The 18,289-nt window shown below is 37.4% G+C and overlaps 1 protein-coding gene across 1 annotated transcript in view; it reads right to left on the reverse strand.

Annotated features, from left to right (window-relative positions):
- The window catches only part of ergic53 (lectin, mannose binding protein ergic53), a 32,484-nt gene that overhangs the window by 8,386 nt on the left and 5,809 nt on the right, over positions 1–18,289 (reverse strand). Inside the window, exons 4-6 of the mRNA XM_089648167.1 lie at positions 17,928–18,043; positions 13,952–14,122; positions 383–492 (exon numbers count right to left, since the gene is read on the reverse strand). Coding sequence (XP_089504293.1) covers positions 383–492; positions 13,952–14,122; positions 17,928–18,043 — 397 coding nt within the window. The remainder of the gene's footprint in view (positions 1–382; positions 493–13,951; positions 14,123–17,927; positions 18,044–18,289) is intronic.

An 18,289-nucleotide genomic window follows, 5' to 3' on the forward strand; every position in this document is an offset into this window, starting at 1 on the left:
GTAAGCAAAAAGATTGTATGCAAAAGATCATATGTAAAAGAAGAAAAGTAATTAACATTAGATCGTAAACTGTACATTATCTCATAAAATTATATCAAATATTTTTACGTTAACATGACACACAGACACTATTATTTGCCTACGATCATTTTGCTTACAATCATTTGATCACGATAATTTTGAGTACAATCATTTTATCTATAACCGATATGCGCTCCTGGTAATTTAGAATGAAATTATAGATTAAAATTAATTAATTTTACATTTATATCTTTATGAATGATTTTTAGGTCAACTCTATATCAGGTACTATATAGGTAACGTTTTAATAAACATAACTTTAACTGAAGTATTCATGATGTATTCTGACTGATTGACTGACCTCATCAGGGTGATCTCTTCTGTAATCTTCTTTATGTTGGTCCAACTTCTTCTGGTAATCCTGGTACTCCTGGCTCAACTTCAGCTGCTCCTCTTGGTTCACAGATGTCTCTGTATTGACAAAATAATTTTATTTATACATACATATAGTATAACACTCTCACAAGGTTTTTCAAGGGCACTGTAAAATTTTTTCTGGTTCAACTTTCAAGCTTGTTCTAGGTGTTCTTTTTTTAAAAACTTTAACCCCACAGGAGGGCCCTGAGGAAAATAATTTCCTCAGGGAAAAATTTTGTGTGGATGATATTTTTTAAAGAAAGGAGGGAGAGGAAGTTCTGAGAAGGAAAAAAGGTATAATTTTAGATAAGGCTTGATAAAAAAGAGAGAGGGAAAACCAAAAAATATGTGCCCTAAAATTCCCGGGTATAAAGGCCCGGCATATTGGTTGATTTTAACCCTTTCAGCATTAAAACTGTACAACGTAACGTAAAAGCGGTAGTTATTTGAAAATTCTCTTTTAAAAAAATTATTTATACAATAGTTAACCCCTCCAGCGTATGAGGGTCATATATGACCGGGCGTCCATATTTAAAAAAAGTATTTTTACCTTTTTTCTATCTACTGGAAAAAAGTAATTTCTTTGACGTTAGGAAGAGAAATAATAATTCTTTCCAGTTTGCCCAAATATTTATACTGGATGCTATTAATAAAATCTTTGAAATATCCAAAGAATAATTCATATTTCGCATCGCTATCGTAACAACAAACAAAAATGATTTCTTATTTTTTATTATATAAACGAGATAAAAGTGAAGTTGCAGTTTTATTACAAATTTCCCATAAAAAACGTATGTGTTTATGAAATATGGAGTTAATAATTTTTCCACGATTGGAGCCACAAGATTTTTCACGTTTGATATTAAAATTTTGTTATGAATAAGTATTTGACACAATGTTACGATACTTACTTAGCCCATAGATGCGTTAATAGGCTGTTATTGTGTGTGGTTTTTCTAAGTACATTATTGACTGTTAATATGAATGAATAGTGGGTGGCCAAGTTTGACTTTGTTGGTCTTTGAGGGCCAACGCGCCAGAGTCCCTTCCAGTGGTTGAACTGGAAAAGAGCTCGCCAAACCGACCTACCGACGGTAGAGCATAATTCTCCATTCAGGGCGGGGAAAAATATATCCCATCTACATGATGTTTGAAAGGAAGTTGCAAGGTTGTAGAATGAAAGTAATCTGGATAAACTTTGGACTGGCCGTAACAAATTATATTTGATAAATTTCACAGAGAAATACAAAAAAGGTGAAAACTTACCCCCATCGACCAGAACGTAGAATCTATCTACCCTGTCTAAAATAATAAGAACGTATTTAGTTATGAGGAACGAACACTGAGTGCCGCGAATGGCGGAGTAGATGAATCAGCCATGTAGCTAGAGGACGGCAGCATCAGGATGTGGCTGGCCGACGGCCCAGTGTGGTCCAGCCAGTAGGAGTAGACGGCATCAGAATGTGGCTGGCCTACGGCCCAGTGTGGTCCAGCCAAGAGGAGTAGACGGCATCAGAATGTGGCTGGCCTACGGCCCAGTGTGGTCCAGCCCTGAGTAGACGGTTAATCCGTAAGTTGCCCTTCCACGAAGGCAAGGTGGAACTTAATAATGCTCTGAATCAAAATGCACACGGCGAAAACAGATTATCGGCAGAAATAATCACCGATCGCTTGAATAAACTCGGATTACCACCATGGCCACGCATGGTAAAAACGTTTTCATTATTCACGCCACCCGGGGCGAATTCCACTCGCGGGAAATATGACTAGACTTCTAATCTCGAAGCACAAACTGAACATTTCGGTATTAATCGCAAATCCATGAAATAACTTTCGATTAGAGCCTCAGACCTCCAGAAATAATAATTGACCCCCCGACCGGACAGCCTGTCTCTCTGTGACCGGCCGGGAAGTGCCACCATCTTGAATTTCTTCTCACTTCCTGTTAAAGTTCTAAGTTGCCAGAGCATAAACAATAGACAAGATAAATCACAGATTTGACAGGTTCTTACTTAGAGTGAAAATCGTATGTTATTTTCATAACATTACCCCGGTCGCCCCCAACGTGTTTGCCCTCAAACACAAGGAGAACAAAATAAAAGCCTGAGCTAAGCGATACCCTAACTTGGTCTGATGGGTTCCTAAAACATACATGATATAATAACATAAAAAAACGAGTTATATAGCAGAAATGTACTAAAAGTAATAGTATGCTTGCAAAAGGGTGTGCCACAAAATCAGTCGCGCCCATCATGCGTAAGACATGATGGATGAGTCTGCGGCGCATCCAATTGAAGTTCAGAGTATTAGATATAACAAAATCAGAACTTAGAAATAAAGACCTTAAATTGTACACAATTAGCAGTAAGAAGTTACGTGGACGGGGCCCGTAATCACCCGCAGCATGTACGACGCTGGGTGATGTATTCTGACTCTCGTCTGGGACTACCGTAGACGTAGCATCTATAACAGAATAGAACTTAAAATTAGTATACAAATATTATCACTAAAGCATGACATCAATATACATCAAAACATTAAATATGCACAAAGCATCACTGTTCAGATTCACTTTTTTAAATAAGCCAAAGTAGGCTACACTCGTAGATGGTGTACCATCTGCACTTTATCACTGATTCTAAATCCATTTTGGAAAAGAAGAGTTCCTCTATAGAAGAGTATTCCTATCTAACTCCCTAAACTGGTCTCGTGGGTTTAGTTTTTCTGACAGTTATACAATAGAAAACAACATATAAGTTTATTTTACCATTGGTATATGAAATACAGGATATAACCAACCATTGTAAATGAATGGTGTTATGAATAGTCTTACAATCATCGCAAAAATGATGCCACATTATTTAGTAAACAACCATCGTTAAAAATGGTGCCAATAGAATTGTTAGCGACCATCGTAAATAAATGGTGCTATAAATAGTCTACAACCATCGTTAAAAATGGTGCCAATCAATTAAGTATTCGTCTTTTGTCCCCGAGGGTTCAATTTGTAAATTGTAGTATTAGTGTAACTAATTACCGAGGTTCTCACAGGAACCAATCAATCACTAATTTATTTTTAGGATTGATTTACATTTTTCAAATGATGAAGTTTTAATATTATATAAATTTATTAATATTAGTTCAGTAGTAACTTGTTTATAGAAACTTAACAAGAATTTTTTGTAATAGTAAAGATACTTACATAGACAAATGGGCAATGAGACCTATGTAAGCACAATATATTTAAACTCGGAACATCTTGAAATACTGGGCGAATAATTCCATATGTTTTTACTTAAAGTAATACAATATAAAGGTATATGAACACAGTTCATATGATATTAAGCTTAGAATACAAGAGGATATGCGGGTTCATATCGTCGTATAATTCAAGTTGACATAAAAATAAACTTAAAAATAAATATGAGCTAAGTTGAACTGATCGTGACCAGAAATATGTATGTATTTGTGTTTCGAAGCATCTCACATTTGTATATATATTTTATAATCTACCAAATTTTAACTTATTATTTTAATGAGAAATTATACTCGAGTAATCAACTGGAGTAAAATTAATTTTCCGTGAAGGACAAACTTAAAAATATGTATATTTTATAATCTACAAAATTTTAACTTATTATTCTAATGAGAAATTATACTCGAGTAATCAACTGGAGTAAAATTAATTTTCCGTAAAGGACGAACTTAAAAATATGTATATTTATTAACAAATACTGGTCATAGCAATCCGGATGATCAGGCCGTACTGAAATGAGCAGTATTCAGAAGATTTATTTAAAGATAGCACCTGTAAAGATGGCCAGTCTCCACACGATACTTTATGGTAGAAGACTAAACTGGTATGTTATCTGATTTTACTATATCTTTGACATGAAAGTCACCAGTTTCCTTACCATTTAAATCAGCCAGTGTATAGACTAGGTCTGATTTTTTTTTAACAACAATATTTTGAACAAAACGAGGTGCCAATTTTTGTGAAAAATAGTTCAAAGCATTGGATAATACAAAGTTTCTTCTCCAGACTACGTCTCCGACCTGAAAGGTAACGTTTCTTCTCCGTAAATTGTAGTGATTAGCGCCTTTTTTAAATGCTGCAAAAAGAGCGTTTGAGACTTGTTCATAAATTGTGGACAGTCCATTCAATCTGTCAGTGTAAATTTTGAGATGAGAGGAATCTTGCGGACTGGATACTTCATCTGCTAATGGATTACGGTGGAGATCCCCATCTAATATTTGTTCTCTACCGTGCATAACAAAGAAAGGAGTAAATCCTGTAGTACAATTTACGGTATTATTCATTGCCGATTGAATTTGTGGGAGAAATTTGGACCAATTACGATGATCTGATTCCACTAATATTGATAGTGCCGTGCCTAAGGTTTGATTATACCTTTCAACAACATTGTTCTGAGGTGTGTACAGTGAATTGTAAAATGGAGGGCTTATATTGTAACTTTGTAATAGTTCTTTAAATTCTTTAGAAATGAACTGTCTCCCATTATCACATACAATAGTACGCGGTACTCCGTGTACAAGGAAAATATTTTCCTCTAAATTTTTAATAATACTTCTCGCGGTTCCTTGGCGTAGCGGGAATAACCAGGTATATTTAGAGAAAACATCCACGCATGATAATATCACTGTAAAACCTGAATAACTTCTAGGCAGAGGGCCTACTAGATCCACTGATAACATCTGCATAGGTCTCGTAACTTTTTTATAATTTGAAGAAATTCCATTAGGCGGGGCTGTACTAATTTTGTGTGCTTTACAGACGGCACATTGATTTACGAATTGTTTCACCTCTTTGTACATATTTGGCCAGAAATAACGGAGTTGTAATTTTTTATAAGTCTTAAAGACTCCTGGGTGACAAGCACGAGAGGATTCATGTGAGTCTGACAAAATTTCCCTTCTGTTTTCCAGAGGGACTACTTTTTTCCAAGAAGTATCTTCACACAGAGGTAAACGGGTTTTTGTGTGACGAAACAATTCATTTTCACGTATCTGAAAGTTTTGAAAACGCTGAGGACATTCTTTGCAGCCTCTCCAGATATCTGTATACCACTTATCGGTGGACAAATTAGATTCAATGACTGCTATTGTAGCTTGGTCCATTCTCGAAAGTACGTCCGGGACGATGTGTTGTGTGCCTTTACGATGTATAACATCGAAGGAGAATTGAGATAAGCGAGAACTCCAACGTGCAAGACGTCCACTAGGGTTCGATAAAGATCCTAACCATTTTAAACTAGAGTGGTCAGTGATAACAGAAAAATGTGCCCCTTCTATATATGGTCTAAAATGTGTGACCGAGTCTAATACTGCTAACAGTTCACGCTCTGTGATACCGTAATTACGTTCATGTGTATTAAGGCACCTAGAATAATAAGCGATAGGGTGTTCTATCCCTTCAATTGATTGTATAAGGACGCCACCTATACCCACAGAGCTTGCGTCACAATGAATAGCAAAAGGCTTAGTAAAGTCTGGACAACTAAGGACAGGAGCAGTCGTAAGTGCTTCCTTTAATTTATTAAACGCTGTTTCAGCTTCTTTCGACCATTTAAATAAACTTATTCCTTTTTTTGATCCAGTAAGTTTTGACAGGGGAGCAGCTATACTAGAGAATCCTTTTATGAAACGTCTAAAATAACCACATAGCCCGAGAAAAGCTCTTATTCCTTTAGCATTTTTAGGAATTGGAAAATTTTTTATACTTTCTATCTTAATTGGGTCGGTGCGAAGACCTTTGGAATCCACCATATATCCCAAGTATTTAAGTTCTGACTTACAGAATTCACATTTTTTTAAATTAATCGTGAGACCCGCATCTCTTAACCGTTCAAAAACTTTAATTAACAGTTTAAAATGAGATTCTAAATCTTCAGACACTAAGATTAGGTCATCCAAATAACAAAATGCGTTCTCATCGAACTCTGGTCCAAACAGAGCGTCTGCTAGTCTTTGGAGTTCACTCGGAGCGTTTTTTAACCCGAAAGGCATCCGAGTGAATTCGAACAAACCGCGACCGGGCACGACAAAAGCTGTCTTTTCACACGAATCTTTGTCTAGGGCGATCTGCCAAAAAGCCTTTGACAAATCTATTGAGCTGATATATCTGGCTCCACCAAGCTTGTCCAGTATGCGAGAGATATACGGTAATGGATAACTGTCCCTAATTGTAAGATTATTGATCCTTCTGGAATCGAGGCAAAAACGACCCGTTCCATCTTTCTTTGTGACTATTAATACTGGGCTAGACCAAGGTGAGCGTGAAGGACGGATGACTCCTAATTTGAGCATTTCATCTACTTCATTATCTAATTGTTTCTGTCTAGCAGGAGAAAGAGGGTAATATCGTTGTTTAACCGGAGGACCCGTAGTAATAATTTTATGTTTGACTAAGTGTGTTAACCCTAAACCTTTCTTTTCAAAAGAAATGGATTCAAATTTCTTAATAATTTTGGTAAGAGTTTTATTTTCCTCCTTGGATAAGGAAGAGGCTGGCTGAATAGCTCTCAACTCATTGATATGACCCGTTCGTTGAGGATTGGGTTCTTTCGGAAAGAGTTCCGGCGCGACTTGAAACACTTTCCAAAAATTTACTCCTAAAATAAAATTAGGAGATAAAGAAGGGACGACGTAGAAAAGTACATTATGTGTTATAGACTTGTACGTAACTGGCAATGTCATTGTACCTAAAACACGCTGATTTGTTCCATCAGCTGTAGAAATATTGAAATCAATATTAACTAATTTATAACCTAATTTTAAGAAAACTAAATGAATATCTCCTCCTAAACAGGAGATTGAAGAACCACTGTCAAGTAGTGCTTTATAAAAATTATTTCCAATAAAGATATCCGCAAAAGGTCGATTATCCCTTTCAAGCTCGGAATCCTTCGGCGGCGGTACCTCCACCTCAGAACTCGAGCCCGAAAGAAACTGTCTAACCAAACGGAGCCAACTCTGCCACTCGCATTTCCTCTGCGCAAAGGAAGGCGCGTGAACAGAGCGACTCACATTTAGTTTTTTGATTCTCTATATTTTAAAGAAGCAACCCTAGGTTTAGAGTTGTTGTGACTCTTCTTCCTACATTCCGATAGTAGATGCCCCCTTAATTTACAAAAAGAACAATAAATATTGTTCCCTGAGGAATTTGATTCAGTATGACACATCTCCTTTTCTCTATTGTCATTGGAAGTTGGTTTTTTCGAATGATGGTTATAAAAAACCCGAGAATTATTATTGTTTTTAGAATAATTGGCATTATGTTGTTTATTATTATTATTATTATTTTGTTTATAATTATAATCCGTTGAACGATTAGTGTGGGTACCACGATAAGAAGGGTTATGATTAAAATTGAAATTATTATTACCCCGTGAATTGGTATAATAATTTTTTGTATTATCTTTAAGTTGAGTATTGTAAAAAGAAGAAGAAGATTTATTTTCCCTTGAATTAGACGTTGAATAAGACTCCAACTTATTTGTAGCTTCGGTTAATTCTGAAAAAGAATTGAAGTCCCGAGACGCAAGAAGGTTGATATAAGTAGGTAATAATGCCGTCATACATAATTGTAATAGTTCAGAGGTAGGTAATTTGGCATCAAGCATGTTGTTATGCTTCTGCATTCTCAACGTAAATTCGAAAGCAGACATACCGGCAGGTTGTTTCATAGAGAAAAGTTGTGACTTTAATTCTATTTGTTTAATATTTGTTTCGAATTGTTTTATAAGTAATGTAGATAATTCAATCCAAGTTAATTCGGGAGTATAGATGGACCTAAACCATAATAAGGCCAAACCCTCTAAAATATCAGGAAAACATCTTACTAAGTCAACATGACTGACGTTCCTAGTTCTACATTTTTCTTCTATTTGAATTATAAAGTCCCTTACGCAACTATTTCCATCAAATTTAATCTTCCAATCATTAATAGTACTTAAGGATGAAGAAGAGGAAGGATGTGATTCGTTATATATTACTTTAGTATATTTTATGTAATTTGTCCCAAATTCGTTGTCATTGTCTGGGTTAACATTCCCCTCGTGATGCTCTAAAACTCTTGAAATCTTAATATTTTTGTTATGCCTTCTGGCCTGAGTTCGCATTTCCTCTAATGTACTGTCCGGTGTAATATTTCTGGATAAAAGGTCCGAAGACAATTCCTCCTTCGTTTTACCATTGATGTTATCTATTAAGGTCGACATCTTGAAAAGTTTAATTATAAAACCGCAAGTATTGAATACAAAATGATTATAAATTAGCTAATGACGATAGCTATGAATATATTGTACTCCCGCGAGGCAAATATATAATTAAATGCACTTATAAGCACTGTATAGTATTGGTTGCATAACATAATTATCGAAACTTTCAAAGTGTATTATTATTTTGACAGTTGTTGTCAAAATCGCGATGTTTGTTTACGCTTGACATTCCTAGCTGTCAAGTTGACACATAGTATTGTGTTGCCCGTAAAATAAAATAATATTGCCCGTAAAATAAAAATAAATTATAATAATGCGTACAAATCGTTATTTATGTTGGTTGCACTGATGGCACTTTAATAAGTTCGCACTGTTGACTGACATTTATGTACCTAATAACATTTATAGGTTATGTTTTATGTGAGACACGTCGAAACAAAACAAATACACATGATTACTAAAATGCTTGCAACTTCGACTCAAAATCAAATAATAAGAACAAATACGAACCAACCACGTTGATGCGCCATGTTATGAATAAGTATTTGACACAATGTTACGATACTTACTTAGCCCATAGATGCGTTAATAGGCTGTTATTGTGTGTGGTTTTTCTAAGTACATTATTGACTGTTAATATGAATGAATAGTGGGTGGCCAAGTTTGACTTTGTTGGTCTTTGAGGGCCAACGCGCCAGAGTCCCTTCCAGTGGTTGAACTGGAAAAGAGCTCGCCAAACCGACCTACCGACGGTAGAGCATAATTCTCCATTCAGGGCGGGGAAAAATATATCCCATCTACATGATGTTTGAAAGGAAGTTGCAAGGTTGTAGAATGAAAGTAATCTGGATAAACTTTGGACTGGCCGTAACAAATTATATTTGATAAATTTCACAGAGAAATACAAAAAAGGTGAAAACTTACCCCCATCGACCAGAACGTAGAATCTATCTACCCTGTCTAAAATAATAAGAACGTATTTAGTTATGAGGAACGAACACTGAGTGCCGCGAATGGCGGAGTAGATGAATCAGCCATGTAGCTAGAGGACGGCAGCATCAGGATGTGGCTGGCCGACGGCCCAGTGTGGTCCAGCCAGTAGGAGTAGACGGCATCAGAATGTGGCTGGCCTACGGCCCAGTGTGGTCCAGCCAAGAGGAGTAGACGGCATCAGAATGTGGCTGGCCTACGGCCCAGTGTGGTCCAGCCCTGAGTAGACGGTTAATCCGTAAGTTGCCCTTCCACGAAGGCAAGGTGGAACTTAATAATGCTCTGAATCAAAATGCACACGGCGAAAACAGATTATCGGCAGAAATAATCACCGATCGCTTGAATAAACTCGGATTACCACCATGGCCACGCATGGTAAAAACGTTTTCATTATTCACGCCACCCGGGGCGAATTCCACTCGCGGGAAATATGACTAGACTTCTAATCTCGAAGCACAAACTGAACATTTCGGTATTAATCGCAAATCCATGAAATAACTTTCGATTAGAGCCTCAGACCTCCAGAAATAATAATTGACCCCCCGACCGGACAGCCTGTCTCTCTGTGACCGGCCGGGAAGTGCCACCATCTTGAATTTCTTCTCACTTCCTGTTAAAGTTCTAAGTTGCCAGAGCATAAACAATAGACAAGATAAATCACAGATTTGACAGGTTCTTACTTAGGGCCCGTTCCCACTTCCGTTTTCAAATCGGGGGCGGGTCCCGTTTTAAAATCGGATGCCCTAGTGGCTGTAGTGGATGTATGGAGCTGTTCACACTTGTCCGACACGATTTGAAAACGGATCCGACATTTTTTGTCGGATGGCTCGCCTACGCAGCGCGTCCGTTTTCAAATCGTGTCGGCACACGCTCGCTCATAGTGTTGTATGGAGCTGTTCACACTTGCCGTCCAGTCGTTCCGGCAGAGTCCCCGCCAAACCCCGACCCCTCCCCGCCCGCTCCCTGTCGCAAGGAAGCAGGCACACTGCGTGCTTGTATTTGGTTATTTTGTTAAGTAAATAAATCAAAACTACAATAATGGATAAGGAAATAAATCCCGAAAATTTAATACCACTGGTCGAAGAAAGAGTATGGTAATATTTTATCTTTAACTAAATAAAAACAAAACACTTGGTGTACACAACTTTTGTACATCAAAATTTTTATGTTATTTTATTTAAGTTTACTTTTTTTTAAATTTTAAAGCTTTAATGAGATGCACGGAAGAGCGTATTAGTTAAATAAACACATAATAAAAAATATTTGAGTGTTTATTGTTTTCTTACTTTAAAATATCGATAGCCTTTCTTCAGGACAAATGCACTTTCTCAATTTTGTATTTTGATATGTTAAGCTCTCTGAAACTCATTCCAGTAGATGGTTAACCCTTTCACACCCGCATTATTGTTTCCACACATATAAAATATGTAATGCTTGATAATACAACAGAAAATTATTTGAAAATTTTTGGCATTTAATTTTTTTTTTTTTTTTAGAAATTTTTTCATGTTAATTTGGATTAACATTGGGCGTCAGAGGGTATTTTTTACATAGTAACGTAAAATAAACATAACACAAAAGTAATACAAATAAAGGTTTCATATCAAAAATGCACATTGACAATGTAGTGATAATCACTAAGGTACAAATAAATAACATTTTAACTAAAATTCATTCATAAATAAAGAAATAATCTAGGATAATAAATCTTTAAAAATTCGCCATACTAGTCGAAAACATGTCCCTCACTACCAGTGTTAATTTGAATGAACATTGAGATTCATTTACAATATTCTGGGAAATGACTGTGATCAGTGAATTGAACTGATGTTATTATTATAGAACACATCTTTATGAGTGAAAATATTTGTAATTCGAGTAGAAAATATTGATATCTCACCTTAAATTAAGTAATCAATGACGGCAGAAATTCGATGAAACTTACAATCAGCAGATGTCAAAATATTGATCGTTTTTGTGGCGGGAATAAGGATTTCAACGGAGCGGAAAAAATAGACGCCACAGAAAAGACTACAAACTATAAGAAAACGAAAACATGGCTTTTCTAAATCGCTACAGTTACGGTAAAAAAAATCACAAAGTTCATGTTAATTTAAATTAACACTGGGGCTGAAAGGGTTAAAGGAAGTGATAGACATTCTCTTAAGCCATTAAGCGCCCTTGAGGTGATTTTTCATGGTGAAAACGGCGCTATATAAATAATCCATTCATTATTATTCTAAAATAATTAAAGAACTTTAGTTCATCACTTCTTAACTCACCAATTAACACTTGGAAAATTCCTACAGAAAATCATTCGGCTATGATTGGGTGTACTCAAAATTTTCTTTTCACTTTTTTCCTTCTATTTAATAAGTACCACATGACAACAAGAGCTTCATCGTCGTCCATTGCGCACCATTACTGAATAATGAGCAAATAACATGTTTTTGGTGAATCGACAATTATTTTTTTTCGTAGAGTATGGTCCGTTTTTAAAACGGTAGTGTGAACAGGGCCATTGGCCGTCCGTTTTGAAAACGGGACCCGCCCCCGATTTGAAAACGGAAGTGGGAACGGGCCCTTAGAGTGAAAATCGTATGTTATTTTCATAACAATTTTATTATTCAGAAATAGTAATGTTTATCTTAAATGGATACACCGGAAAGATAATTTTATCTAGTTTCGAAAACAGTTTTTTTTTTTACGGAAAATTAAAAAATAAGATGTATATAGCGCATTCGAAATACATAGAAAACATTGCAAACTGTACAGTGAATTGTGCATTGAAAAAATACCTTCAAAACTTTGAATAAAAAAGATCAGGATAAAAGAATACCTTCAAAACTTACATTCAAAAAGATCAGGATAAAAGAATACCTTCAAAACTTACATTTGTAGCGTCAAGAGAACATCCAGAATGTCTCATTAATAATAGACAGCTCGACGCTACTTAGGTACGTACTTGCAGGTACGTACCTGCAGCCGAAATTAAGTAAACAAAACAAAGCAACCTACTTGCTACAAGCACCTACTTGTCTATCGGCGACAATACTATCGTGCAGTCAGTCTGGCATATTACGACAACTCGCCAGAAGGTTCGAGTCTACCGCCTATGCATAATTACCGCGCTGTCGAAGATTCCCGAAAGGCCCAGACTGTGCGAGTGCCTAGGATTTAGTTGCAATTCATCTACCTACTGTTGCCGTCGGCCGTGTAGTATAAATAAGCCCGACGCAGCGAGTCAGTCAGTCAGTCATCAACCTGCCGTCAGTGGATAAATCACACGAGTGATAATTCGTGCGCCTTTGTGCGAAGGACAATTTACCCGGCTTCGCCTGTACAATCATGGACTCTATCGGGACATCATCTTAGCGCCTTGATCCAGATCGCCGTCCCTGGCCAGCGCTACACGGATTACAAGCGCCCTGGTTCCAGCGTCTCTGACCAGCGCTTCATCCACGCATCATGACCACAACGAGGACACGCAGCATCCTCACTGGTCTACGCAGCTCCCGCTCAACCGCCTACAAGGTCCGCCGCACCTTTGGCCTTCCCGTCAGCACTGGAGTATTGATTCCCCAGATCGCCAGTGCCTGACAGTCATCGAGTCCGGTCTCAACGCGCCGTCGCCAACTACCGCCTAGACCACATCACCGCAGCAACCGGAGTATTCAACATTTGTCCTACGTCATCTCCTCATCACGGCTCAAACTGACTCATCAATAAAACACAGTGACCTTCACGACACGCCCTTTCATTTCGTGCCTCACACCATTGATCCCCAAAGATTCAAAAAGATCAGGATAAAAAAATAACTTCAAAACATACATTCAAAAAGATCAGAATAAAAAAATACCTTCAAAACATACATTCAAAAAGATCAGGATAAAAAATTTGCATGAGATTGAACACAAAAATTACATTTCAAAATATAAAAATGGCTACCGCCTAAACTACATACATAGTACCAAAAATTAAATAAAAAAGGGTAGCGCGCAAAGCCAGTCATATTCACTCCTAGATAGAGGAAAAAATTCTTAAATCTATGTATTTTTCAAATATGCAGTCTAAAAAGGGTTAACTTCGGCTTAAAAAAAAAATCTGAACAGCAGCTGCTGATTGCTAATTTTGCAAAAGTTATGTAGATTTCACACAAGAACAATATAGACGACAAGACAGTGGGATAATACAACAGTTCCACTGTAGTTATGACAATGTCTTGGTCCCTAATAGGACATTATTGATACTGTTGTTGCATTATTAAAATTATGAATACGTACGTGTGGTAGATGCGCCCGGCACGTGCAGCGAGGATGTGAGGAAATGGATGACGTCGTGGTCATCGGCCAGCCCCCCAGTGGCCGCCGAAACTCCGAAGTAGCCGCCGACAGGCAGACGGACGCCCTCCGAGCGGAAACACATCTCGTAGTCCGCCTCATTGTTGGTCATACCTGGAGAACAATCGATCAAATCAATACATCCGTATAATAACATGCAATACATTTCATTATAATTGTCAATTTGTGATAAGATTGTCATTTTATTTCAGCAAGGCAGCATCCACAATGGAGTTCTGACCCAATCCTGATGTATCAGCACTCCATTGAGGCATGGAACTGACAGAGGAAGTAAACTGAATGCTGTAAAAATGAGATCTCTGAGGCATATATGTGCTAAAACCTTGTACGACCATGTTACTAAAGTGGAGAGCCGAAAAGAATTGAAGGCTGATGTAAACGTAATGAATAAGATTAAATTGGATTAGATTTACAATCTTCACGGCCCTTTGCTGTGTTTCCGACAGCATTGCAGTGTCCATCATCAGGGCAGATGTGTAATTACACATCTGCCCTGATGATGGACAAGGCTAGAACATTGTGCAAAACGTTGGCTAAAGGAGGTAGTGCAACATGGCATAATAACCCAAAAATAAATCACCATAATTTCTGTTTTTATGTTATGTCTGAACTTGTACGTGTGACGTAATGCGAAAAAAACAACAGCCGATAATAAAGTTGTATGTTTAAAATAGTTTTTTAACGTTACAGGAATAGGTACATGTGTGGCAGAACTATGAACGTTTACAGAATAGAGGCGCCATATTAAGTATGCGATGCTTGACGTGAATGAACGTCCATACACTCCTTTTAGGTAAAAAAAAAAAATGTTTTAATATTTTTGTTGTTATGATTATACATAGATTAGAAACAAAAAATAAATCAAATATATAGCACGATACATTATCTATTATCTATAAATAAAATAGTAAATGTTCATTTGTTCAAATCTTTTATCTACGAAAGTTCTTCCCCGATTGCTTTGAAATTTTGACACAGCGTTGCATTCAAATATGAGTGTGTTTTTGGTTATAACAAGCTTTTGTTTAAAACAGCGTCATCTGTTGGACGTAAAAGCAACACGCGCTATTGTAGCTAGTATATAATATAAAATATAGTACCATTAATGTAATGTATAAGGCAAAAAAGGTTTGAAAACAAGATAATGTTAATAAATATTATTCATACAAGATAATTTAATTTTGTAATAATTTTAACAGTTTTAAAATTACATGCATGATTATTTTAAATTCACATATGTTTATCATCCCACGATCTAACAACCTACGGCGTGGATTAAAACGACAACCAATGTAACACTATCAATCTATCAATAAAAATTATGGAATATTTTCAATGTAAAATTGTTATCATCAATTTTATATCATAATTTTATTAAATAATTCTTATGTGAGATCGTTTTTTATTATTTTATTGGTATGTCAAGATATTTATGACACCAAACAGTGAAGATTTATAACGTAACTATGAAGAATTGGCTTTGATCAGTTTCAACACTCTTCATGGATGTGGGAATATATGCAGACCTGCTGCACTCACAGAACTGCAGCAGGTCTGCAGACTTACAGCTGTGTGGTGGCTCATCGACCAATTACTGGAGGCTGCGCTATCAGCAAACTAGATATTCGAGGCGTACGGCGAAACCACGCCGCTCTTCGAGAGCTTCAAGAAACTTCGGGACCGTTCTCCAAGACACCGCACCACCTATATAAACGCCGCGTCTGCTGTCTGCCAACCAGTACTATTACTCTCTCAATCTCAGCCGCTTACTTACGACTTGCTACCTGGGGACACTCGCGTCATCCGAGACCGACTTATGTCTCCAGCCTGTTCCGCCACGAGTACAAATTCAGTTACTTATAATAATCAATGAATGCGTTTAAATAAAAATGGAGCGATTCCTAAATGTTTGGCTACATCAACACGTTATTCAGCGGAATATTTGCCTACCTCATTGATTCCTAAATGCTTGGCTACATCAACACATTATTCAGCGGAATATTTGTTCACTTCATCGATTCCTAAATGCTTGGCTACATCTGCGCATTATTCAGCGGGATATTTGTCCACTTCATCGATTCCTAAATGCTTGGCTACATCTGCGCATTATTCAGCGGAATATTTGTTCACTTCATCGATTCCTAAATGCTTGGCTACATCTGCGCATTATTCAGCGGGATATTTGTCCACTTCATCGATTCCTAAATGCTTGGCTACATCTGCGCATTATTCAGCAGGATATTTGTCCACTTCACTTCACTTCAGCGCACTTGAAGTGAAACAACACAAAACTGCGCTATATAAATGTTATGTTATTATTATTATTATTCCTAAATGCTTGTCTACATCAACGTATTATTCAGCGGAATATTTGCCTACCTCATTGATTCCTAAATGCTTGGCTACATCAACACATTATTCAGCGGAATATTTGTTCACTTCATCGATTCCTAAATGCTTGGCTACATCTGCGCATTATTCAGCGGGATATTTGTCCACTTCATCGATTCCTAAATGCTTGGCTACATCTGCGCATTATTCAGCGGAATATTTGTTCACTTCATCGATTCCTAAATGCTTGGCTACATCTGCGCATTATTCAGCGGGATATTTGTCCACTTCATCGATTCCTAAATGCTTGGCTACATCTGCGCATTATTCAGCGGAATATTTGTTCACTTCATCGATTCCTAATGCTTGGCTACATCTGCGCATTATTCAGCGGGATATTTGTCCACTTCATCGATTCCTAAATGCTTGGCTACATCTGCGCATTATTCAGCAGGATATTTGTCCACTTCACTGATTCCTAAATGCTTGTCTACATCAACGTATTATTCAGCGGAATATTTGCCTACCTCATTGATTCCTAAATGCTTGGCTACATCAACACATTATTCAGCGGAATATTTGTTCACTTCATCGATTCCTAAATGCTTGGCTACATGTGCGCATTATTCAGCGGGATATTTGTCCACTTCTTAGATAATTTTTAATCTTTCTTGAAGAGTATGTACTTTTTTTTACCGGACAGTTCACTTTAATTTTGATACACTCAAAACTAGAAAGCAAAAAGATACTACTCATAACTCATGTCAGTAGTGGGGGCCGGCAGCGATTAAATAAAATAGTACAAAGGAGCATAGCACGCATAAGCATGCTTTAAAAAATAAATGTTGTAAAACGATGCATAGTGGGGCCTTCGGGGAACCAGCAGGAAGTGGACTGTTCCCCATGAGGCATTCGGGGAACCAATGAGAAGTGAAGAGGAGAGATGAGACCCTCTTCCCTCGTGGCACCTTTAGGGAACCAAGGAGGAGTGGAGAGAGATGAGGTCACCTCCGTGAACTCTTCCCTTGTGGGGACTTCGGGGAACCAAAAGGGAGTGGAGAGGAGAGATGAGGCTCTCTTCCCTTGATGGGCTTTCAGGGAACCAAGGGGGAATGGAGCGGAGAGACGAGACCTGGGAAGACACATTGTGGAACCAGAAGACATAGACATATACCAAATGACAACCCTGGTGAACTTTATTAAAGGGACTGGGTTGTTGATAAAGGATTGAGGTAAAATTGGAGATAGCTCAATGGGCCTATGGCCTAAGTGCTCACGGGAACTACATGTAAACCGTCTCCACTCTATAAATAAATAAATCGATGCATAGAGGAACTACCAAAATTTTGGATGAAATTAATTTACACCTGGAAGAGATAAACGACACATGCGGGTTAACGATTATTTAAGGTACGATTGATCGAGATTTCACGGTCATTTAGGCTTGTGAGGTTAGCAGGGAAGAAATAGATCACCCTTACATTGTGCTATGTTTGCAAGTAATGATGTCTCGGTAATAAGTGGTTAAGGTGGGTGTAGATTAATTAATACGTAAGTAGGTTCTTACCGTTATGGAACAGTACAGTGAGTGTGTCCTGGTAATATTCCACCCGGATCCTGGTGGGGAATGGTTTGTTACGGAAGTCTCTCAGGCATCCGGAGAGGAGCTGGGTTGAGCCGTCACTGGAACAAATAAACTATAAGTTAGATGAACAGTCCACCTACATTAACCCTTCAGGCCTCTGGCATATGCTGTCAGAAGGTCAGAGTATTTCTGGTTTGCGAAAAAATCCAAATAAATTAAATATGTCTGAATGCATCCGAAAACTAAAAACTGTTTTTGAAAAGTGATAAAATACGCTTTGAAATGTCATTATTAGGACGGGTTGTTTCGGAGAATTTGAACAATTCATCAAATTTCAACGTTAA

Source organism: Hesperophylax consimilis, chromosome 27 (genome assembly GCF_061612785.1).
Source record: "Hesperophylax consimilis isolate HC1 chromosome 27, BYU_Hcon_1.0, whole genome shotgun sequence".
Classification (NCBI taxonomy): Eukaryota; Metazoa; Arthropoda; class Insecta; order Trichoptera; family Limnephilidae; genus Hesperophylax; species Hesperophylax consimilis.